This window comes from Dromiciops gliroides, chromosome 6 (assembly GCF_019393635.1).
Source record: "Dromiciops gliroides isolate mDroGli1 chromosome 6, mDroGli1.pri, whole genome shotgun sequence".
Classification (NCBI taxonomy): domain Eukaryota; kingdom Metazoa; phylum Chordata; class Mammalia; order Microbiotheria; family Microbiotheriidae; genus Dromiciops; species Dromiciops gliroides.
The window spans coordinates 242,514,779-242,539,303 of record NC_057866.1 but is presented as its reverse complement, the minus strand read 5'-3'; the positions used below and the strand labels follow the sequence as shown (position 1 = coordinate 242,539,303).

Here is a 24,525-nt window from a genome sequence, read left to right as displayed (position 1 = left end):
GCTTCGGCCCTTCCCGCGCCCTCCCGGGCCAATGGTAGCCCCCTCCGCACCCCGTGGGGACTCGGGCTGTCCCCTTCCTTCTCTGCCCCGGGGGTAACTTTTCTAAGCAGAGTTGTAGGGAGCGGTGCCCCTCTGCTCCCTTCTTTCCGCTCATGGCCGCCGCGACGTCAGCACACAGCCTCCTCCCAGGCCCCTGGCGGTTGGCGCAGGGCGGTTGGGCGGACTCGCGGGGAGGTTCCTGCGCGCGCATTCCCTCCGTTTGTGCTTGCGCGTTCCCACCCGGGAGTCCCAGGGAGCGCACGCATGCGCGCCTGTCGGGCGCGCGGACAGGTGGGGCGGGGGTGGGGTCCGGCCCTGACTCCACCCCCTTTTCGTTCCCCTTAGCTTTCGCATCGTTTCCCACACCCGCTCCCGCCCCGAAGAAAGGTGGGGAGGAGAGGCGGAGCCGGAAGCGAGATTTAGGGGATTTCGCTGTGCGCCCCCCTGTGGGGCTGTTGGGCTTCCCACGGAGGGAGGCCGTGGGGTGGTGGTTTTTAGGGTGGACGCCTAGGTCGCGCCAGTTGTCTGTGACTACGCCTGGTGGAAGATGTCTGCATCCAGCTGAGGGGTGGGACGGGAGAAGGGCAGCCATAGTCCGAGGCCCAGGCCCGCGTTCGCTGCCAGCCCGTCCCCTCGCATCCCCCTCGCGGGTACTCCCGTCCCTTCCTCTGCCCCTCCCCCCGCCCTCTCCCCTGCCCCTGGTGGTCCTCTGTAGGCCAGTATGTACGACCGAGCCCCTCGGGAGATAACGCTGGCCAATGCCACCAGCACCGACGTCCACGTGGGGCCGGGCTCCTACCAGGTGCCTTTCCAGAAGTACGAAGTGTCAGGTAAGAGTCCTGGCACCTCAGGTTTGAAGCACGTCGTTCCAAGCTAACTCTCCCCAGCAAACAGCTCCCCAAGCCTTTAATACCACTCAGTGAAGATAAAGACAGATGCAATGCAGCCCTTGCTCTCAGCTTACCATCTTTCCCCTTTTGAGTTCCAAGTGTTCCAAGGACTGGAATCTTTTTTTTTTTTTGGATTTAATTTGATTTTATTAAAAACATTTTTTTTCCAATTACATATAAAGATTTTTTTTTGAGTTCCAGATTTTTCTCCAACCCTCCTTTCCTTCCGGAAGCCAACAAGCAATCTGATATAGGTTATACATTTCAGTCACGTTAAACATATTTCCACATTAGTCATGTTGTAAGAGAAGAATCAGAGCAAAAGAAAAAAAAATGCAAGAAAGAATAAACAACAACAACAAAAGTAAAAATAATATGTTTCGATCTGCATTCATAATCCACAGTTCTTTTCTCTGGATGTGGAGAACATTTTCCATCATGAATTCTTTGGAATTGTCTTGGATCATTGTATTGCTGAGGAGAGCTGAGTATCACAGTTCAATCAGTGTACAATGTTCTCCTGGTTCTGCTCATATCACTCAGCATCAGTTCACGTAAGTCCAGGTTTTTCTGAAATCCTTGTGCTCAGTGTTTCTTACAGCACAATAGTATTCCATTACATTCATATACTTATTTAGCCTTTCCCCAATTAAAGAGCAGCTAAAAATATTTTTGTACATGTGGGTCCTTTTCCCTTTTTTATGATCTCTTTGGGATATAGACCTAGTAGTGGTATTGCTGGGTCAAAAGGTATGCACAGTTTAATAGCCTTTTGGGTATGGTCTAGGACTGGAATTTAAGAATACCTGAAAGGACCAAACTTCCTCAATTGATGCACAGCACTTTTTTTTGTTCGTTTAAATCTGTAAGGCAAAGAAAATAGAGACAAGATGAAGACTTTTATTGCAAAGTAGAATTTGTAATACAATTTTTGCCTCGATGCAATATGCAATGTGTCTTAAACATAAAATGACACAATTTCCTACATTAGGCGACAGTCCTAAATTTTGATTTCCTGACCCTACTGATAGTACTCCTGCCCAAATGTTGCTTTTTGACTCACTTTGCCATATCTTAGGCACACCACCCTCCTCATTCTTTCTTCTTGCCTTTTTCTTAATCTTCCTTTCTCTTTTCCTTGGTGAGATAACAATACTTGTTAACCTAGAGTTCTCATAAGTTACTAAGGATCTCTTAATTGTCAAATCTAATCGCATTTTCTCTATCCTCACCCTTGACCTCAGTACAGCATTTGACATTGTTGATAATCTTCCTCTCCTTCATACATACTTTCTACATTTTTGGTATACTTCTCCTGATTCTCCTCCTACCTAACTGACCACTCCTCAGTCTCCTTTATTAGATCTTTATCCAGATTAAGTCTGCTAACTGTAGGCTTTGAACAGGGCTCTGATCTCTTCTTTCTCTATACTGTTTCACACAGTGAACTTATCAACTCCAGTAGATTCAATTCAACAACAAGATGCTGATGCTTGAGGCAGCTAAGTGTGGACGTGGATATAGCATAGGGTCTGATGTCATCAATACTCATCTTCCTGAGTTAAAATCTGGCCTCAAACACTTACTAGACTCTGGGTAGGTCATTTAACCTGTATTTGCCTTAGTTCCTCTTCTGTAAAATGGGGAAACACTGGAGCAGAAAATTGCAAACAAGTGCAGTACCTTTGCCAAGAAAGCCCCAAATGGGTTCACAAAGACTTCAGAGGACTGAACAACAAAATGTTAATGCTTCTCAAATCTACTTATCCAGCCATAACCTCTCTGCTGACCTCCTGAATTGTATCTCCAACTGCCTATTGGATATCTCAAACTGAATGTACAGTAGACATCTTAAACTTGAAATGTCCAAAATAGAATACATAATATATGTAAAGTGCTTCACAAATCTTAAAATACCATATTATTATGTTGATATTATTTAGGGTACTAGTAAGTAATTGGTTCATGAAGAAAAGAACACCTCAAAAAGTAGAATTGGCCAAAAGGAAAAGGAGGTAAGAAGCTCACTGAAGAAAATAATTTCTTTTTTTTTTTTTGGTGAGGCAATTGAGGTTAAGTGACTTGCCCAGAGTCACACAGCTAGTTAGTGTCAAGTGTCTGATTTTGGATTTGAACTCAGGTCCTCCTCAATCCAAGGCCAGTGCTCTATCCACTGTGCCACCTAGCTGCCCTGAAGAAAAGAATTTCTTAAAAATTAGAACTGGGCAAGTAGAAGCTAATGACTACATGATTCACCAAGAAATAATAAAACAAAGTCAAAAGAATAAAAAAAAATTTTTTTAATTAGAAGAAAACATGATCTATCTCATTGGATATACAACTGACCTGGAAAACAGATCCAGGAGAGATAATTTAAGAATTATTGGACTACTTGAAAACAATGATAAAAAAGAGACTAGACATCATATTTCAAGAAAGTATGAAAGAAAACTGGGCAGCTAGGTGGCACAGTGGATAGAACACTTGCCTTGGATTCAGGAGGACCTGAGTTCAAATCTGGCTCCAGATACTTGACACTTACTGGCTTTGTGACCCTGGGCAAGTCACTTAACCCCAATTGCCTCACCAAAAAAAAAAAAAAAAGAAAGAAAGAAAAGAGAAAACTGCCCTGATATTCTAGAATCAGAGGATAAAATAAATCGCCTGAAAGAGATCCCATAATGAAAATTCCCAGGAGTATGATAGCCAAATTGCAGAGCTCCTAGCTCAGGGAGAAAATATTGCAAATAGTCAGAAAGAAACAATTCAAATATCATGGAGCCACAGTCAGGATAGCACAAGATTTATCAGCATTAAACATTAAAGGATTGGAGGGCTTGGAATAATATTTCAGAAGGCAAAGGAGCTAGGATTACAATTAAGAATCACCTACCCAGCAAATCCTCTAGAGGGAAAAGGATATTTAATGCAACAGAGCACTTTTGAGCATTCCTAATGATAAGACCAGAATGGAATAAAAAAAATTTGGCTTTCAAATACAAGACTCAAAAGGGGTATAAAAAGGTAAACAGAAAAGGGAAAACATAAGGCATTTCAATAAGGCTAAATGTTTAGATCCCTACATGTGTAACTCCTATTATTATTAGGTCCATTAGAAGGATTATACATATACAGAGGGCACAAGTATGAGATGAATATGATGGGATGGTATCTAAAAAATAAAATTAAGGTGTGAAAAGGAGGAATGCTCTGGGTGAAGGAGAAAGGGAGAGGTAGGATGGGGTAAATCATGTGACATAAAAGAGGCACAAAAGAATTTTTACAGTGGGGGGAATATATGGGATGTAGAAGGGAGTGCTTGAACTGTAGTCAGAATTGGCTCAGAGGGAATAACATACATTCAGTTGGGTATGGAAATGTATCTTACCCTACAGGACAGTAGACTGGAAGGGGATAAGAGAAAGGGATAGTGCTGATAGAAGGGAGGGCAGATTGGGGGAGTCAGTGATTAGCAAAACACTTTTGAGGATGGACAGGATGAAAAGAGAGAGAAGGTTAAATAGAGAAAATAGGATGGAGGGAAACACTAATCAGTGTGAAAAAATTTTATAGTAAGTTTCTCTGATAAAGGCCTCATTTCTCAAATTTATAGAGAACTGAATCAAATTTATAAGAATACAAGTCATTCCCCAAGTGATAAATGGTCAAAGGATATGAATAGGCAGTGTTCAGATGAAGTAATCAAAGCTATCTGTAGTCATATGAAAAAAATGATCCAGATTATCCTTGATTAGAGAAATGCAAATTAAAACAACTCTGAGGTAGAACCCCCTACCTATCATATTGGCTAATGTGAAAGAAAAGGCAAATAAGAAATGTTGGAGGGGATCTGGGAAAAGTAGAACACCAATGCATTGTTGGTAGAGTTGTGAACTGATCCAGCCATTCTGGGGAGCAATTTGGATCTATGCCCAAAGAGCTATAAAACCATTGAATATGCACTTTGCCCGAGCAATACCACTACTATGTATCCCAAAGAGATAAAAAATAAAAAGGAAAAGGATACACACACATATATTATCTATCTATCTATCTATCTATCTATCTATCTATCTATCTATCTATCTATCTATCTATCTATCTATCTACCTATCTATCTATCTACCTATCTATCTATCAATCAATATTTGAGCTCTTTTTTGTGATGGTAAAGAATTGGAATTTGAGAGGATGCCAATTAATTGGGGTATGGCTGAACGTGATGTAGTATATGATTGTGATGAAATATTATTGTGCTATAAGCAATGATGAATAGGATGCTCTCAGAAAAACCTGAAAAGTCGTGAATTGATGCAAAGTGAAATGTGCAGAACCAGGAGAACATTGTGTTCAACGATAGCAATATTGTATGATGACCAACTGAATGAATTAGATATTCTCAGCAATACAGTGATCTAAGACAATTCTGAAAGACATGACAAAAAATACTATCTGCCTCCAGAGAAAGGACTGATGGAGTCTGAATGCAGATCAAAGAATACTTTTTAAAAGTATTTTTATTTTTCTTGTTTGTTTTGGTCTGTGTTTTCTTTCACAACATGACTGATATGAGGATATGTTTTGTGTTGCTTGCCTTCTCAAAGAGGGGTAGGGGAGGGAAAGAATTTGGAATTCAAAATTTTTAAAAATGGATGTTAAAATTGTTTTTATATGTAATTGGGAAAATAAAATTTTGAAAAAGTAAATAAATTCCAGATTTATTTTAAAAAATGATTTAGTTTGGTGTATTTTCTAGATTTGTTTGGAAGAGCTTTGTGGAGGGGAGTTCTCTTTATTTCTTCCCACCACTTGACCTTCTTGTCTTCACTTCCCTTAATGATTTTTTTTTTTTTGTGGGACAATGAGAGTTAAGTGACTTGCCCAGGGTCACACAGCTAGTAAGTGTCAAGTGCCTGAGGCCAGATTTAAACTCAGGTCCTCCTGAATCCAGGGCCAGTGCTTTATCCACTGTGCCACCTAGCTGCCCCCTCAATGATCTTTTAATTTCCAAATCTGATGTTCTTTTCTCAATCCTCCTCCTTCTTGGTTTCTCTATAGCCTTTGATGCTATCAACTAACTTTTTCTTTTGGTCATTCTCCCAGGTTTTTTGCTACAATAGTATCTCCTGGTTCTCATGTCTGCCTTCCACCCACCAATGAGTTGATGTGATTCTACCTTATCTCCAGGATCAAATGCCCAGCTTCTGTAGAAGGCCTTCCTGGTCTTCCCAACTTTTAATGTCTTCCTCTTTCAGATTATCTTCCATGTACTACTACATATAGATGTACACATACACATACCTATACCTATAACTATATTTATGCTTATACATATAATGTCTCTAATTATATATATTCTGTCACTCCCATTAGAATGCAAGCTCCTTGAGGACAGAGATTATTTCTTTGCCTTTCTTGGAATCCTCACCACTTTGCACAATTCCTAGCATGTTGAAAGGACTGTAGTCCAATCTGTTGTATAGTTGATATATTATAACCTCCCATTTTCTAATTGATATTAAGCATAGTGATAAATAAGACTTGGGGCTTTGTACTGATTTATCTTAGCAAATGTGATACTTTTATCTTTGAATAACAGACCCTTTTCAAAATATGTTGTTTATATACTAGTATATGGCACCTATATTGTATAGACTCAATTGTTTAGAGAAGTAAAAAATGATATCCTTGACTTCTTAGATTTTAAACTGGTTTTTCTTCAGGAAGCAATTTTGTTTTCTTTTGTAGATGGCTATGCTCCATTTCTTTCTTTGGCAGCCCGAGAAAGTGCTCTTGTCACCACAGTCTCTGAGGATGATGCCCCAGGACCAGCCCACTACAATATTGGAAAGATAAAGGTAAATTTGTGATTCTTGCCAGTGATATCTTTTAAAGTTTTTTAAAAATTAAAACAGGGGCAGCTAGATGGTGCAGTGGATAGAGCACCGGCCCTGGAGTCAGGAGTACCTGAGTTCAAATCCGGCCTCAGACACTTAATACTTACTAGCTGTGTGACCCTGGGCAAGTCACTTAACCCCAATTGCCTCACTAAAAAAAAAAAAAATTAAAACAAATATTGTTGCCATTCTTATTTTGTACTATAGTAATTTCTTAAAATATCCAGCCTTATAAAAAAGTAAAACAGTTAAGTAAAACTGACTAACAAAGCACCCATATTTTTTCTTTTTCTTCCAACAGAGGGGAGAATTTGTTATCTTTTCTCTGGAACCAAGATTGTTCATTCAAAGTAATTTAGTTCATATTTTTTCTAAAAACATGTTTTACAGTACTCTGATTAAAATTAAAAAATAATTTATCTTAAACTATCTTAGGAGTTGACAAACATAAGAAAAAAAGTTTTATAGTTTATTACTGAACTGTTTTTTTTTGTTTTTTGTTTTTGTTTTTTAGTGAGGCAATTGGGGGCCCGGGGTCACACAGCTAGTAAGTGTTAAGTGTCTGAGGCCGGATTTGAACTCAGGTACTCCTGACTCTAGGGCTGATGCTCTATCCACTGCGCCACTTAGCTGCCCCTTGAACTGTTTTTAATGTACAAATTATTCATTATATCACAGAACTAGAAATGATTTGTACCTCCTCATTGCTGAGTAGATTTGAGGGAATGACAGAGATGGGACTAAAAAGAAACATTTTGAAACAAGGATAATGGAAGGAATAAGTGTGTCTGAAATTTTTGAGTTATGTTCTTCCTCACTTCACTTTTGGTCAGTGAATTGCTGGTATTGGTGCTAAAAATCAGGGCTGATTTCTCTGAGCTTAAAATATAGAAATATGGTTTTCTATAATGAACCAAAATGTTACTTGTCAAGTTATTCTCTCATATTATTACACTTCCCTTTTAACATCTTTCTCTTTAAAATTCAAATATTTTGGGGGAAAATGCTTTGCCACCTCAGAAGTTGCTCAGTTGCTTAAAGGTCATTCTTTTAAAAATTATATTTTTTGCCTTTAAACCAATTTCATTTCCAAATATAGCTCTCCCTACTCCCCTACTCAGAAATTCAACCCCTGTAACAAAGAAATAAAAAGGAAGAGAAAAACCAAAGCAGGTCAGCCATAACAGCTAGTGTAATAAATCAGCATATATTTATTAAGCATCTATTTTGTACTGGTCACTGGGGAGACAAATAAAAAGAAACAAGTTCTACTCACAATGAGCTTACATTTTAATGGACTCAACAGTCTCACATTTTGTGTTTTACAATACCCACAATCCCTGATAAAGAGTTCTTTACAGAAATATGTGATGCACTCAGTTTTAATTGGTAACGAATCAGGGATATGTTATATTTATACTTTCTTGTGGTAGTAATAGCACTGAATATTTAATAATAGAAACACTCTGCAAAATTATCTTGGTTAAGTAGTAGTTAATTATTAGGATAATTTTGCATTTGTTCTGTTCAAGTTTTCTGTTTATAAGAAGTTAAATTGCTCTTTGAGTCACTGATGAGGTATGAATAAATTGTCAGCAGCATCATTGGAAGAAGTGTCCAGAGATCACTGATTCATTCAAGAACCAAAGACTTATGGAAGCCAATCTAATAAATACAAGATATTTTTATGTGGCCATTTAAATGATATTACCGCCCCCCCCCCAAAAAAAAACTACAAAAAAATTAACACAAAAACAAAAAAAATAATAATAAATGACATTAACCAAGTTACCATTTATTTTTTTTTTTTTACATTCTGGCTTCCAGCCTTTTTCAACTGAAACTAATCTCTCCAGATTTGCCAATGATATATTAATTGCCAAGACTATTGACTTCTCCATCTTCATCCTTCTTAATTTCTCTATAACCTTTGACACTGCCAGTCATCCTCTTTTTCATGATACTGTCTCCTTTATAGGTTTTCAGGACACTCCTCTCTCCTTGTTCTCTTACTATCTATCTGAATGCTCAGTCACATATGCTAACTCAGTGTTCGAAAGGGCTCTATCTCAGATAGTCTTCTTAGTTCTCTACTATTTTTACTTGGTGATCTCATTAGCTCCTGTGGATTTAATTATCATCTCTGTGCTGATGATTCTCAAATATGCTTATCTAGACCTGAGTTTTCTGCTGACCTCCAGTCACACATTTTGGATGTGTCCTAAAGATGCCATAAACTCAGCATGTCCAAAAAGAAATTCATTATCTTTCCTCCCATCCTCTCTGCCTTTCAGACTTCATGTTACTGTTAAAGGTACCACCATCCTCTCAGTTCCCAGGCTTCAACTTTGATGTCATCCTTCATACCTCACTTTCTCTCACCCTCCAAATCTAATCTATTGTCCAGGCTATTGTGTTAAATGTTTAATGAGGAGAATTAATTGGGCTCATACACTCAAAGAATTTATGGATACATTTTTTGACACATGACGCTTCTCAACAAAAACCTAATATACTTGCCCTGGAAACGGTTAATGAAATGTTAACAAGAAGAAACATTCTTTAACTTGAGAAAATGGATTTTTTCAAGATAATTTTTTTGTAATTGTTAAAAACTAAAATAAATTTTAAACAACAATGGGTTCAGGAAATGGTGGCTGCAGCTACTAGTCAAGGAGTAATCTACATATAGATTTAAAAAAATGGTATTTATGTTGTTCTTTCCAGCCCACAAACTGAAATTTCTGCCTCTATTGTACTCTTTGAACATAAATGAAATATGCCTCTTTCTACATGCATAACTTATTTGAGCAAACTTTGATAGAATTTTTGGTTATGCATTAGCATGTAACTTTCTGGTCTTTCACAGGGTAACAATATGAAATATAGAGTCATGGAGGGAGAAGATCCTTTCTCTATTACTTTTCTCTTACAGAGTCATAGACTACATTTTGAATTTGAAACAACTATGCATGCCTCCAAGCACTTAAAAAATAAGCAAAATGGCAGTATAATAACGAAACAATGGTCATAGCATTCTGATGTGTGATACCTAGCACTTAAAACTTAAAATGTATCTTGTCTCTTTGGTGGGTACATGCTAAAATATTGGCTTCTTTCTTAATGTAATACCTTGGTTATTTGTACTCAGTTTGTAAATTTTCCCAATTATCTATTAGTCAGTTTCCTAATTAGCTGTTATTTCTTATTTGAGTAGAGAATTGAACTTGTAAACAGAAGCCTGGTTCCATTTTCTGGAAATGGCAGGGAAAGGGAAATTGGATATGATCTTATAGCTCTGGATGGACTTTTTTTAGATATTATGCAATAAAAATGGGTGCTAGGGACTTTTGGCTCAAATCTTGTTCCATTCATCCACGCTTTGAGGGATCCATTTTATTAGTGTGATTATCCTTTTCATTGATGCAGATTTCAACCATATGCCTTCTTATCTGTGATCCTTTCAGTTCAATTCAATAAGGTAAATATTTACTGTATCTATGTGCCATGCACTTTGCTAAGCATGAGAGGTACGAACATGAAAAAGAAAGACAGACCCAGTCCTCAAGGATCTTATCTAATGGGGGAAAATAACACACAAGAGGAAGCTGGAAGAGGGGCGGGGGGAATACCAGGGAGTACCTGCTATGAGAGGACCTCTAGTTCAGTGGAGTTAAGACCCAGAACTGCATATGGAAAGTGAAGTGAGTTGCAAAGTCCAAGTCTGCCCTCTTTAAAAGAAGGCTTTGCAAGGAGTGGGCTGCTCCATTGTGTAGCCGGCCACTTAGAGGGGAGAGGATGAGGGAGGTGGAAGGTGTTGGATGTCTGAAGCCAAATTAGACAGCATGATGAGATCTCTGATGATGAGCTTATCCTGGGAAGGGCACCTTGATACAAAGTGAGAACCTTTCCTAGCCACTACCTAAAACTGTTGTTCTGGGGTCTCATGCATTCTCCTTTACTCTAATGATTCTGATGCCTCCTGGGGAAATGAACAGTGATTCCTTTTGAAAGCTCTCGGCAGAAAAGGGATTTAGGGGCTCTGAGAATATATTGATTACGTCCCTTCTTTTCTCCTTCCCAACCCTGGAACCCAGGCTCATAAGATTGAGACCTGCAGAGGGCCAGAGATTTAGTTGGTCTGGTTCCCTCATTTTACAGATGTAAAAACTGAAGCCCAGAGAGGTTGAGGAACTTTTTAGGGTCAAATGAGCAGTAAGTAGTGGCCCATTTTGAAGTCTTAATCCTAGATTTTTTTCTCTTGGTTTTTGTGCAGTGACATCTTATGAGAAATATGTAATATGGTAACAATAGTGTGAATATAATGCTAATTTATTCTTTATTTCATAATTTTCTTCCCTATTTAGTACAATATAAAGGGAGGCCTAAGTCTGAAAAACAGAGAAGTACGTTTTAAGAAGCTTATTTCAGATAATCCAGGACCTGGAACCTATTATCAGCCTTGTGCTGGAGCCCTGGGGATAATAAATTGGAAGCTGAGGGATGATAAACAACACTGTTATTCGGTATGTTCCTTTTTAAGAACATGGTTCTCAAGGTTCTTTCTTTCTTTCTTTCTTTCTTTCTTTCTTTCTTTCTTTCTTTCTTTCTTTCTTTCTTTCTTTCTTTCTTTCTTTCTTTCTTTCTTTCTTTCTTTCTTTCTTTCAAGAAGACAAACCCAATAACATAATTTATGTCTCTGAAACTATGAAGTAAAATTGGATAATTTCATTTGAGATCATATTGTTAAAAAATTAAAATGTAAAATGAAGTAAAGTTAACTTGAATAGTGGTAAAGCATTACACAAGTGTACTATTTGTAACTTCTATCTATCTGTTTATTAATTTTGCATTTGAGATATCTACAATTTTTTCTTGGTTCTGGCTTGTAATGAAACCAGATGAATAGTAATGCAAAATACAAGCTTTAAAGAAACAGACGTAAACTTTGGAACCCATCCCCTCTCTGGGAGGGAGAGGAGAAGGGAGAAAAAGAAGTATCAATATCATCATTCTCAGAAAACAAAGGTGGCTACAGGCTTTTATGCAGCAACTCTGTGTGGTTTCCACATAGTTCAGCCACTTGATGGTGGCAGTGACAGCAGGGGCTGCAGCAACATCAATGGCAACACTCCTTTTTCTTTCATGTAGGAACTCTTCTTACCTAAGCACAGTGCTCATGTCTCCTCTCATCCATGACTTTGGATCCTTCTTCCTTCTATGATGAAAGAAGAGAGCTTGTTTCTTCTCAGGTACAGACACATGCTTCCCAGGGGCCACCAGACATTGTTTCCAGTGACCCTGCTACATTTGCTTCATTTGGAATCATGTCAGGTGATTTTTGAAGTCCCATTCAATTATTTTTATTTTTTAACTTTTGATAACTGTTATTTTTACATCACTTATATTTTCCACACCATCCCTACTTCTACTCCCTCGCAGAGCTCATCACTTATTATAACGAATAAAAAAAGAGGAAGAAAGAAAAAAGGTCCTATCAAACTAATTCACATATCAAAAAGGTCTTATATATGTAGTATTCAATAACCATGGTATACAACTTCTTTTCTTAGATATATGAATTTTATTTATGCCAAATAGTTTCAATTTCATATAATCACAGTTATGCATTATATTTTATAATTGTTTTCATTGCTTATTTAGTTAAGAATTCACTCCCAGCCATGACTGTAAAAGTTATATGATTTAATTCCCCCTTTTTTGGTATAATTTTGAATATTTAATTCTTATATTCAATTTGAATTCATTGGGGAATATAGTATAAAATGTTGGTCTTGTATTCAGTTTGAATTCATTGAGGAATATAGCTTTTTTTCCCCGTGGAGCAATGAGGGTTAAGTGACTTGCCCAGGGTCACACAGCATTGAGGAATATAGTATAAAATGTTGGGCTACACTTAATTTCTGCAAGACTGCTTTATGTTTTTCCCAGCAGTTCTTCTCAAGTATGGAATTGTTACCTAGGTAATTTTGTTTAGAGTCTTATTGAAAAATGGGTTATTCATTTCAATTATTCTTTATCTAGCCTGTCCCATTGTTCTATTTTTCTGTTTTTAATCAGTTCCAAATTACTTTACCATTACTTTTTTTTTTGTTTTTTTTTTTTGTTTTGTTTTGTTTTTTTGCAGGGCAATGAGGGTTAAGTGACTTGCCCAGGGTCACACAGCTAGCAAGTGTCAAGTGTCTGAGGCTGGATTTGAACTCAGGTACTCCTGAATCCAGGGCCAGTGCTTTACCACTGCGCCATCTAGCTGCCCCCACCATTACTTTTTAATGATAAAAACCTTTTATTTTAAGACATGAGTCTCATAGTATCTAATTATTTTCATTATTACATATAATAAGTCATCTCATTTTGTAGTCTCATAATGAGCATTCAAAATAAAAAGATCACAACAGAACTAATTGTAGCTGATGTGCCAATATCTTTTTCAGAAGATGAAGTAGGTAAATTGTGCAAATAACTCAATGAGACCCTCCAAATTAAATCATCATGGTGAAAAATGTATTAGGAAGTGTGACTCAGGAGGAAGGAAAAAATTAAATCTATGGCTTCATGTTACATGGAAGCTTCATGCATGTTTCAGGGATACTTTGAGAAGAGAGTTGTAATGCATTAGACATGATTGAGTACCAAATGCCATCTACACCTGTTGAAATTGCTTGTATTCCAATAGAAAAGAAATGACTAGTTACTGATGTGGAAGTAATTTCCAATCAGCTATTTGTATTCAGTTCGACCATTGATTTGTTAGAGTTCAGATCAAAATCAATACATAATTTGAAGGTGGAAAAGAAGATATGGAATGTGACTAAGGCAGCTCCAAACTAACCTATTAAAGCAAGCTATTGACAAAACAGACTATTTACTATTACTATTTTAAGTGTAAAAGCTCATGTAAATCATATGCCCCAATGAGGAGATTGAACAAGTGAAGAGATTACCTCATTTAGTAAAAAAAACTTCATCCTCTTGCCATAGAAAGATGTGGGGGTTTAAGACAACACTCTTCTGGAAGTTAATTTATACACTCTTGTGGAGGAAGAAGGTTATGAATAGGATCATCTCATGAACCAAGAAGTAGCCAGGGAGAAGAAACAAACCAAGCAGGTTTTCTGGAAGCTTGAGAAGAAACTTGAGTCAGATTATTCCAAGGTGAAAGCAGAGTTAGGGCCATTCTGATGAAAAATGGAAAAGGTGCATTTAGACTTTTATAGTAAACTTTTTGATAGTGGCAGTTCCTGTTGTCAACTAATATGCACCAATTATAGAAAATCCAATTACAGGAAATCCCTGGTGGAGGCAGTATGATTTTTTTTTTTTTGGTGAGGCAATTTGGGGTTCAGTGACTTGCCTAGGGTAAGTGTAAAGTATCTGAGGTCAGATTTGAACTCAGGTCCTTCTGAATCCAAGGCTCTATCCACTGAGCCACCTAGTTGCCCTGGCAATATGATTTTGAGGGTATTGAATGATTGATCCTCAAACTAATAGAGTAGATCATTTCCAGAGTTGAGGGATCTAGACTTCTAGGGAGTTAGGATGTTCCTAGAAAGTGTCAGCCTCTTCAAGAGAGAATGAGACTATGTCCATCATCTCCCAAATTGGAGGTGCAACAGGGAAGCCCAAGACATGATATGAGGGAGAAGAATATTTGGAATTTGCCCATCACTATTATTATGCCTTATTTGGACAGTGCAATAAAGGATTCTTTACCACTCCAGTAATAAAGTAGCCTTTGTAACCCCAATAATGTTTCACTTCAGGAAGAGTTTTAGCCCCTCAACACAGTACTGTAAGATTTGGTGCCTGTATGGGTCTGAGGAAACATGGGGAAACATAGAGAAAAGTGAATTTCCCTTCTGGAGGAAGTTTGAATCCTAATATTTCTATATGCCTGTATGGGTCTTTGGTGTGAAAGTAAGAGTCATTGGAATGTCTGGTGTTTACCCCTTTCCCTTTACAAAGGGGAATCCAAACTACAGAGTGTTGTTATGAATGTGAAGGACTGAGAGACCCTGGGAAAAATCATCAGAGGGAAGAGTTTCTAGATTCACATGTTCTTCCTCAGAGGCTTCCATCTCAGGGACACTTGGACATGTCATCCATATCTTTATGCTTGCTTTGTGGTTGAGGTTTTGTGACTTCCATGTATCTTGTGCAAAGGTACCCATCAGTGGTTTCCCACTCCTTCTATCCTTATTCATCCTCCTAATCTGATTGTTGCTCTTCTGAAAGGTAAAGTACAAAAGGATGCCCTGTTAAGCTTCCAGGAGGCAGGGGTGGCTTCTCATGAGTCCAAGCTGACCATTCCATCAGGCATAAGTGAAATCCATCCTTCAGTATGTGCCTAGGGTTCTGACCAAAGACTTAATGGGATTGTAGCTCATTAAAGTGATTTGTCTCCTTTTATTCAGTCCCTCAAATGCATAAATACGTATATATATATGTATGTATGCATGTACATCTGAATATGTATATGTGTGTATGTATACATAATGTATGTATGCATGCACTCATATATATGTATATACATAGTGTTAGGGCCAAATTTCATATGGGAAGACTTAATTGGGTGGCTCACCTTAATATTGGGGTAAGAAAAGAAATAGCCTCTTTCAAAAACAAAAGTTTTATTAATGGGAACAATATCTGAATCTCTGGGGTAAAAAGTCCCCAGGCACCCCAAACCTGGCTCCAGCCCAGCCAGTTCCAAAGAGCTAGCTTTGCCTCAAAAACACAAACTCACCACCACCCAAAATCTGTTGCTTTAGGGAGAATTAGCTTGGTAGTCTCTTCTGTTTTTTGTCCAAAGGTCAGGCACTAGCAGCTCCTCTGTCTACCTTCCTTCCCCGTTTCTCTCAGAACACTCTCCTCAGATAAAACTCCCCTCTCCCTCTTCCTCTAACTGCCTCTAACTGTCTCTCCCACAGGAAGGGGCAGTTCTTAGTCATGCTGAGTCTCCAGTTGGCTCAGCACACCTACATGGGCTATCCCCATTATAATCTGGCCAGGCCCATGTGGGCATGGGGAAGCTATTAGGGGAGGCTTAGTTACTTAGTTTCAATAACTGTTCCCTGTGGTCAGAGTTCCTCTTGTTTGTTCAATTATCTCCCAAAGTACACACCCATCTTCTCTTAGGCTTTTCAAGTTTACATTTTTTTCAGTCTGACCATAATGAAGCAAAGATAGGGTTATGAAATCCCCAATCACAATTAATTCCTTACAATAGCCATCTCTCAGGAGCCAGTAGCTACAGGAAATATATAAATTTTGAATGGAAGCTGGAGAAGAGATGGGAAAGGAATGATGAGAAATAACCGGAAGTTGGATTTTTATATAAGACTTTTTGAAGACATGCTTGGGGATAGCTTCTATAAGTATTAGAGCTTTGTCAAGAAACTACTAGTCATACATCAGAAGCAACTGAGAAAGTAATCTCCTCTGTATTCTTTTGTTAGTGATGTAGGCGCTCCTCTAACATTGGCTGAAGACCCAGGATCTCTGGGCCTTTTATACTCATAAGGTAGTCTTTAGGGCTGGAAACATTCACCTCAGGATCAATGCTTAGATATTTACGATTATGTAAAGAAATACATAGCAGAAGAGGACTAAGGAATTTGAAATCTGAACCTTATGTTTGCCCTGGTGGAGGACATATGCTTTGTCTGCTATGTGCTTACAGCTACATCACACTTTTCCCCACCCCTTCCAAGAAGTGGCTGAAATAGCCACTTGCTGTACATAGCAAGCGAAGGCAGAGGGTAGGTCACTCCTTTTTAAAGATCCACTGAGTCAGTAAAGGGTTTGATTAATCATTTTAAAGTTTAAGGCCCTTTAGCACGGATGGAAACATGTTATAGGAATTCCTGTGAGTTTCCAAGGGAGCTCATACTCCCTATGATGACTTTATAGATCCACTCCCAAGTATGGTCTATGGAGTGCAACCTGTGTCATTTGAAATATTTTGGGGGGTGCCTATCTCTGACCAAAGTTATAGGGAACTTAGCTGGGGTTTCTAATTTATTGCTACTTATAAATTAGAGGCTATAGCACCAGTCTTTGGCATTAAGCATTTATTAAATCATATTAAATGTTAGTAAAAAGAGAGCATATGGTTCTGAAAGTTCAGAAGCCCTACATTACCTAGGATAGAGAGGAGACCTAGGGGGAATGCGTGGCTGCTCCCTTTAGCGTCCCAGGCAGAGAGAGAGAGAGAGAGAGAGAGAGAGAGAGAGAGAGAGAGAGAGAGAGAGAGCGAGAGCGAGCGAGAGAGAGAGAGTGAGGGAGAGAGAGAGAGAGCGCGCGCGAGCGAGCAAGCGAGCATGAGAGCAAAGGAGAGAGAGCGTGTGAAATCCCCTCTCCCCAAGGATTTTATCCTCTCTCAGGTAGAGGCGGGTCACTGCACCTCGACCTAAGCTAGTTGGTCAGTAACATTCGAGTCCGTTGATTAGCATGACTTGAGGGTTGTCCATATCAAAATGAGCAGTGCCTTGTGAAAGACAGACCCTCTGAAGGCAAAGCTTTTAGGTAGGTGTGGTTCTAATCTCTATTGTCTCTATTCAGACTCCGAACTCCAACTTTACTGACTCTGGGCTGGCCTTAAAAGAGATCAGGCAAGGCTCCCTGGAGTGGGAGGACCCACAAAACCCATTATTTTCTCACAAACCTCTGCTACATAAAGAAGAGAGGTAAAAAGGACCAGTTAATGTTATGAGTTATATAATAGGTATGAGGCTCTTCTCATTTCTGGGAGAAACCTGTACCTTATAGAGGCAGAAGTAGTTTCTTATACTTCAAGGAGTAATGATGAGGGCCCACTGGGATACCAGAAAAAGAGCTATCCAGTACTTATTATAAGAAAATGAGATAAGTTGGGATGGTTATTGATGTGTACTAAGGTAGTGTGTTGTTTAAAATCTTGACAGTAGCTAAATGTCAATCTCACATGAACAGTCAGGCATATATGTCTTGGATATGTATCTGGATTGTGACAGAGAGGCTCCTGAGATTTGCCCAAAGTCACATAGCTAATAAGTGTCTCAGGTCCTTCTGACTTCAGGGCCAGTGCTCTATCCATTGCACCATCCAGCTGACCTAAGGAGAGAGAATGCATTCATTCATTCATTCATTCATTCATTCATTCATTCATTCATTCATTCATCCATCTATTCATCTATCCATCCATCCATCTATTTTTTGCAGGGAAATGAGGGTTAAGGGACTTGCCCAGGGTCATACAGCTAGTTAAATGTCAACTGTCTGAGGCTGGATTTGAACTCAGGTCCTCCTGAATCCAGGGGCGGTGCCACATAGCTGCCCTGAGAATTTAAGAATTATTGGACCTGAAAACCATGACCAAGAAGGGAGCCTATACATAATATTTCAAGAAATCATAAAACAATACTCTTAGAATCAGAGGGAAGAGTGAAAAGAGAAAGAATCCATAAATTATCTCCTGAAAGAAAACCCTCAAATGAAAATTCTTAGGAATGTCATAGCCAAAATCCAGAGTTTCCAGGTCAAAGAAAAAATACTGAAAGCCAGAAAGAATTCAGGTTCTGAGGAGCCACAGTTAGGCTCCTACATAACTCAGCAGTCATCATTGTAAAGGAAGAAAGAACTGCATCTCAGGGTAATGAAAGAACTGGCATGTGGTTACCAAGCTTCTGTCAGTAGTCTTTGAAAATTCATGAAGAATGAGAGAAGCGTTAAGAGGCTTGAAGATGGATCCATGTCCCAATTGTGAAAAAAGAGTAGTTGTCTTCAAGTTATAGAATTGTGATTTTTATTTTGGTTCCTGAAAAACTTTTAGAGTGCATTACTAATACGGCTACTTAATTAATTACTCATGTCAGACTAACCTAATTTCCTTTCTTGATTGGATTTCAATATTAGTAGTTGAGGAGGATACCATAGATATAAAATACCCAGATTTCAACAAGTTATTTAATAAATTGGTGTTTTCTGTTTGGAGGAGATGGAACAATGTGGCCTATATAGTGGTGTGTTTAAGTGAATTCAGGACTGGTGGAATGTTTAGACTGTGCTATATAAGGATAATTTGAAGGAACTAAGTTATTTAGCTAGGAGAAGAAAATACTTAGAGGAAAAACTTGAAGACTGTCTTCAGGTATTTAGAATACCATCATATGGAAGATTATTTTTCTTGTCTCTAGAGACCATTGTTAAGAATAGTAAGTGGGAATTACACACAGAGATGGGTTTTGCCTTAATCCAAGGAAAAATTTCTGAACAAACTGAGCTTTCAAAAAGTAGAATGAGCTACATCTAGAAGTCATGTTATTTTTGTCCTCAGAGAATTTCAGGTGGAGGCTGAACCACTTGTTGGGTTTATTGTGGAGGGAGATTTCTATTTAGCTACAAATTGGACTAGATAACTTGTGACATCTAATCCAAACCTCATAATTTGTGAATTCTTGTAAGTAAAAATATCACAACTTATATTTTAAGTAGTGGAATTTGAATAAATAAAAATAATCCCCTTGAGAGTGAGAAATGTAGAGGAGAAAATACATTTAATACTACTGAAGGAAAGTTGACATGGCTAATGGAGTCTTCATCATGAATTATTTTGTCGTCCTTTTATGAAGAATTTTGATTTTTGAAATTAATTCGTGGTCTTCCAGTAGATTTTGTTGTTCATCCTCCATGTTGTCTGCCATTTATTTTATTTATTCACATGCTTAAAGATTGCTAATTTTAAAATCATTTTTACAGAAAACTCCAAAAAGATTTAAAATCTTCAGAAATGTGGATGTACCTTCTATTCCATCCCCTGGACAGTCACATGGTTATCATATAAAAGATGACGGCTCAGTATTAAAACAAAGTCCACCTATTGTTGATAAAACACTGGGTCCAGCATTCTACAAACCATTGTTTGTAAGTATTTCACAAAACAGTTTAAGTGTTTAGTCCAAAGATTACATATAGATTTATTTAATATTTTTAAAAGTTTTAATGGCATTTAATTTTTTCCAGTTACATGTAAAGATAGTTTTTGACATTTGTTTTTACAAGATTTTGAGTTCCAAATTTTTCTCCCTCCCTGTCCTCCTTCTTTCCCTCTTTCCTCCCTAAGACAGAAAGCAATCTGATATAGATCATATATGTACAATCACATTAAGCAAATTTCTGCATTAGTCATGTTGTGAAAGAAGAATCAGAAAAAAGGAAAAACCTCAAAAAAGAAACAAAACTCCCCAAATAACAGAAATAGTATGGTTCAATCTGAATTCAGATTCCACAGTTCTTTTTTTCTGGATGTGGAGAGCATTTTCCAACATGAGCCCTTTGGAATCTTGGATCATTGTATTGCTGAGAGGAGCTAAGTCTATCACAGTTGATCATCACACAGTGTTGCTATTACTGTGTACAGTGTTCTCTTGGTTCTGCTCACTTCACTTAGCATTAGTCCACTTAAGTCTTTCCAGGTTTTTCTGAAATTTTCCGGCTTATCATTTCTTATAGCACAATAGTATTCCATTACATTCATATACCACAACTTGTTCGTCCATTCCCCAATTGAAGGGCATCTCCTCAATTTCTAATTCTTTGCCACCACAAAGAGAGCTGCTGTAAATATTTTTGTACATGTGGGTTATGATCTCTTTGGGATACAGACCTAATAGTGGTATTACTGGGTCAAAGGGCCTTTTAGGCATGGTTCCAAATTGCTCTCCAGAATGGCTGGATCAATTCACAACTCCACCAACAATGCATTAGTGTTCCAATTTTTCCACAACTACTCCATTTAACTGCTGCTTCTTTATATATATTTATTTATTGAGGCAGTTTGGGGTTAAGTAACTTGCCCAGGGTCACACAGCTAGTAAGTGTTAAGTGTCTGAGGTTGGATTTGAACTCAGGTACTCCTGACTCCAGGGCTGGTGCTCTGTCCACTGCGTCACCTACCTGCTCATTAACTGTTGCTTCTTGATCCACATACAGGTTCCTCAGGAAACAAGTCAGATGATCTAATACTTCTATCTCTTTGAGGACTTGCCACATTTTGTTGTGATTCATACAGTCAAAAGCTTTAGTGTAGTCAATGAAGCAGAAGTAGATTTTTTGGAACTCGCTTGCTTTTTCCATAATCCAGGGAATGTTGACTATTTGGTCTCTAGTTCCTCTGTCTCTTTGAAAACCAGCCGGCACTTCTGGTAATTCTTGGTTCACATATGGCTGAAATCTAGCTTGCAGAATCTTAAGCATAACCTTGCTGCTATGTGAAATGAGTACAGTTGTTCAGTAATTTGAACATTCTTTGCCATTGCCCTTCTTTAGGATTGGGACATAAACTGATCTTTTCCAATCCAGTGGCCTGAGTTTTCAAATTTGCTGGCATATTGAGTGAAGCACTTTTTTTTTTTTTTTTAGTGAGGCAATTGGGGTTAAGTGACTTGCCCAGGGTCACACAGCTAGTAAGTGTGTGTTAAGTTTCTGAGGCTGGATTTGAACTCAGGTACTCCTGACTCCAGGGCCGGTGCTCTATCCACTGTGCCACCTAGCTGCCCCTAAGTGAAGCGCTTTAATAGCATCATTTTTTAGGATTTAAAATAGCACAATTGGAATTCTGTCACCTCCCCTAGATTTACTGTTAGCATTATTTCCTAATGCCTACTTGACTTCATTCTCTGGGATATCTGGTTCTAGATCAGTAATTACACCATTGTGGTTATCAGTGATGTTAAGATTGTTCTTGTATAGTTCTTTTTTGGATTTTTGGTTTTTTTTTTTTTGGTGAGGCAATTGGGGTTAAGTGACTTGCCCAGGGTCACACAGCTAGTAAGTGTCAATCATCTGAGGCCAGATTTGAACTCTGGTACTCCTGACTCCAGGGCCGGTGCTCTATCCACTGCGCCACCTAGCTGCCCCCAAAAGACTTCTTTTTTTTTTTTTTTTTTTTAGGCAATTTGGGGTTAAGTGACTTGCCCAGGGTCACACAGCTAGTATTAAGTGTCTGAAGCTGGATTTGAACTCAGGTCCTCCTGAATCCAGGGCCGGTGCTTTATCCACTGCACCACCTAGCTGCCCCTATAGTTCTTCTGTATATTTTTGTCACCTCTTCCTTTTTTGCTTCTGTTAGATCTCTAACATTTTTGTCTTTTATCATGCCCATTTTTGTATGCCATGTTCCCTGTATAGCTCTGATTTTCTTGAAGAGGTCTCTTGTCTTCCCCATTCTATTTTCTTCTATTTATTTGCATTGCTCATTTAAGAAAATCTTATCTCTCCTTACTATTCTCTAGAATTCTGCATTCATTTGAGTATATAGTTCTATTTTTTCTTTTCTTTTCCCTTTTCTTCTTTCCTCAGCTATTTGTAAAGCCTCATCATACAGCCATTATTTTTTCTTGTTCTTTGGATTTTTTTTGTTCCTGTCTCCTGTATAATATTGCCATAGTTCTTCAGGCACTCTATCTACCATATTTAAGCCCTTAAATTTATTCATAACTTTAATTTCATATTCATAAGGGATTTATCTTATCCTAGAGAGAAGTAGGAGGGGAGGCATAAAAAAGGGATAGGTGACTGACAGAAGGGAGGGCAGATTGGGGGAGTCAGTGGACAGAAGGAAAACACTTGTGAGGAGGGAAAGGGTGAAAGGAGAAAGAGGACAAACAGGAGGAAAAATAGGATGGAGGGAAATACCCAGTAATTATAACTGAATGTGAATGGAATGATCTCTCCCATAAAATGGAAGCAGATAGCAGAGTGGATGAAAAACCAGAATTCTATACTATGTTATTTAAAAGAAACACATGTGAAGCAGAGACACACCCAAAGAGTAAAGGCAAAGGGCTGGAGTAGAATCTATTATACTTCATCTCAAGTTAAAAAAGCAGGGTTAGCAATCATGATCTCAGACAAAGCAAAAGCAAAAATAGATCTAATTGAAAAACACAAGGAAGAAAACTACATCTTGCTAAAAGTTGCCAGATACAATGAAGTAATATCAGTACTAACATATATGCACCAACTGGTATAGAATCCAAACCTTTTTTTTTTTTTTTTTTTTTTTTTAGTGAGGCAATTGGGGTTAAGTGACTTGCTCAGGGTCACACAGCTAGTAAGTATCAAGTGTCTGAGGCTGGATTTGAATTCAGGTCCTTCTGAATCCAGGGCCAGTGCTTTATCCACTATGCCACCTAGCTGCCCCAAGAATCCAAATTCTTAAAGAAATTAAGTGACTTACAGGAGGATATATACAGCAAAACTGTATTAGTGGGGGACCTTAACTGTGCCCTCTCAGAACTTGATAAATTCAACCAAAAATAAATAAGAAACTAAGGAGGTGAATAGAATTTTGGAAAAGTTAGAGATAACCCATCTTTGGAGAAAACTGAATGGGAATAGAAAAGAATATACCCTTTTCCTCAGCAGTACATGGTACCTACACAAAAGATGAACATTTATTAGGGCATAAAAACCTCAAATCAAATGTAGAACGGCAAAAATAGTAAATGTATCTTTTCAGATCATAATGCAATAAAAGTTACATTCAACAAAGGGTAGTGGAAAGATAAATAAAATTAATTAGAAACTAAATAATCAAATCCTACAGAATAAGTGGGTCAAAGAATAAATTATAGAAATAATAATTTTATTAAAGAGAAAATGAAAAAAATGAGACAACATCCCAAAATTTATGGCATGTAGTCAAAGCACTACTTAGGGGAAAATTTATATCTCTAAATTTTTACATCAATACATAGAGAAAGAGCCAATTAATGAATTGGGCATGCAACAACAACAACAAAAAAAACAGAGAAAGAACAAATTAAAAATTACCAATTGAACACCAAACTGGAAATGCTGAAAACCAAAGGTGAGATTAATAAAATTGAAAGTAAAAAACCCCAAAAAACAATCCACTGAACTAAAAGACATGACTAGGATCTGGTTTAGTGAAAAAAAAACCACCTAGATAAATTATTGGTTAATTTGATTTAAAAAGAAGAAAACCAAATATCTAATTTCAAAAATGAAAAGGATGAATTTACCACCAATGAAAAGGAAATCCAAGTAATAATTAGGAAATATTTTGCCCAGTTGCATTCCAATAAATCTGAAAATCTGAGTGAAATCAATAAAAATTTATGAGATACAAATTGCCCAGATTAACAGAAGAGGAAATAGAATACCTAAATAACCCCATCTTAGAAAAAACAGTTGAACAAGCCATCAGTGAACTCCCTAAGAAAAAAATCCCCTCAGTCAGATGGGTTCACTTGTGAATTTTATTAAACATTTAAAGAACAATTCCAATACTCCATTAACTATTTGGAAAAATAGGTGGAGTCCTACCAAATTCCTTTTATGACACAAATATGGTGCTGATACCTCATTCAAGAGGAGCTGAAACAGAGAAGAAAAGTATAGATCAATTCTAATGAATATTGATGCAAAAATTTTAAATAAAATACTAACAAGGAGATTACAACAACATATCACAAGGATCATATACTGTGACCAAGTGAAATTTATACCAGGAGTACAGGGTTGGTTCAGTATTAAGAAAACTATTAGTATAATTGATCATATCAATAACAAAACCAAAGAAGCCATATAATTATTGCAATGGATGTTGAAAAAGCTTTTTGACAAAATACAGCACACATTCCTACTCAAAACTCTAGAGAGCATAAGAATAA

The 24,525-nt window shown here is 37.7% G+C and overlaps 1 protein-coding gene across 1 annotated transcript in view; it reads left to right on the top strand.

Annotated features, from left to right (window-relative positions):
• The first annotated feature begins 760 nt into the window (after nt 1-760).
• Nucleotides 761-24,525, top strand: part of STPG2 (sperm tail PG-rich repeat containing 2) — a 597,092-nt gene continuing 573,327 nt past the window's right edge. Inside the window, exons 1-4 of the mRNA XM_043972340.1 lie at nt 761-869; nt 6,678-6,787; nt 11,194-11,352; nt 19,586-19,750. Of these exons, the coding sequence (XP_043828275.1) occupies nt 761-869; nt 6,678-6,787; nt 11,194-11,352; nt 19,586-19,750 (543 nt within the window). The remainder of the gene's footprint in view (nt 870-6,677; nt 6,788-11,193; nt 11,353-19,585; nt 19,751-24,525) is intronic.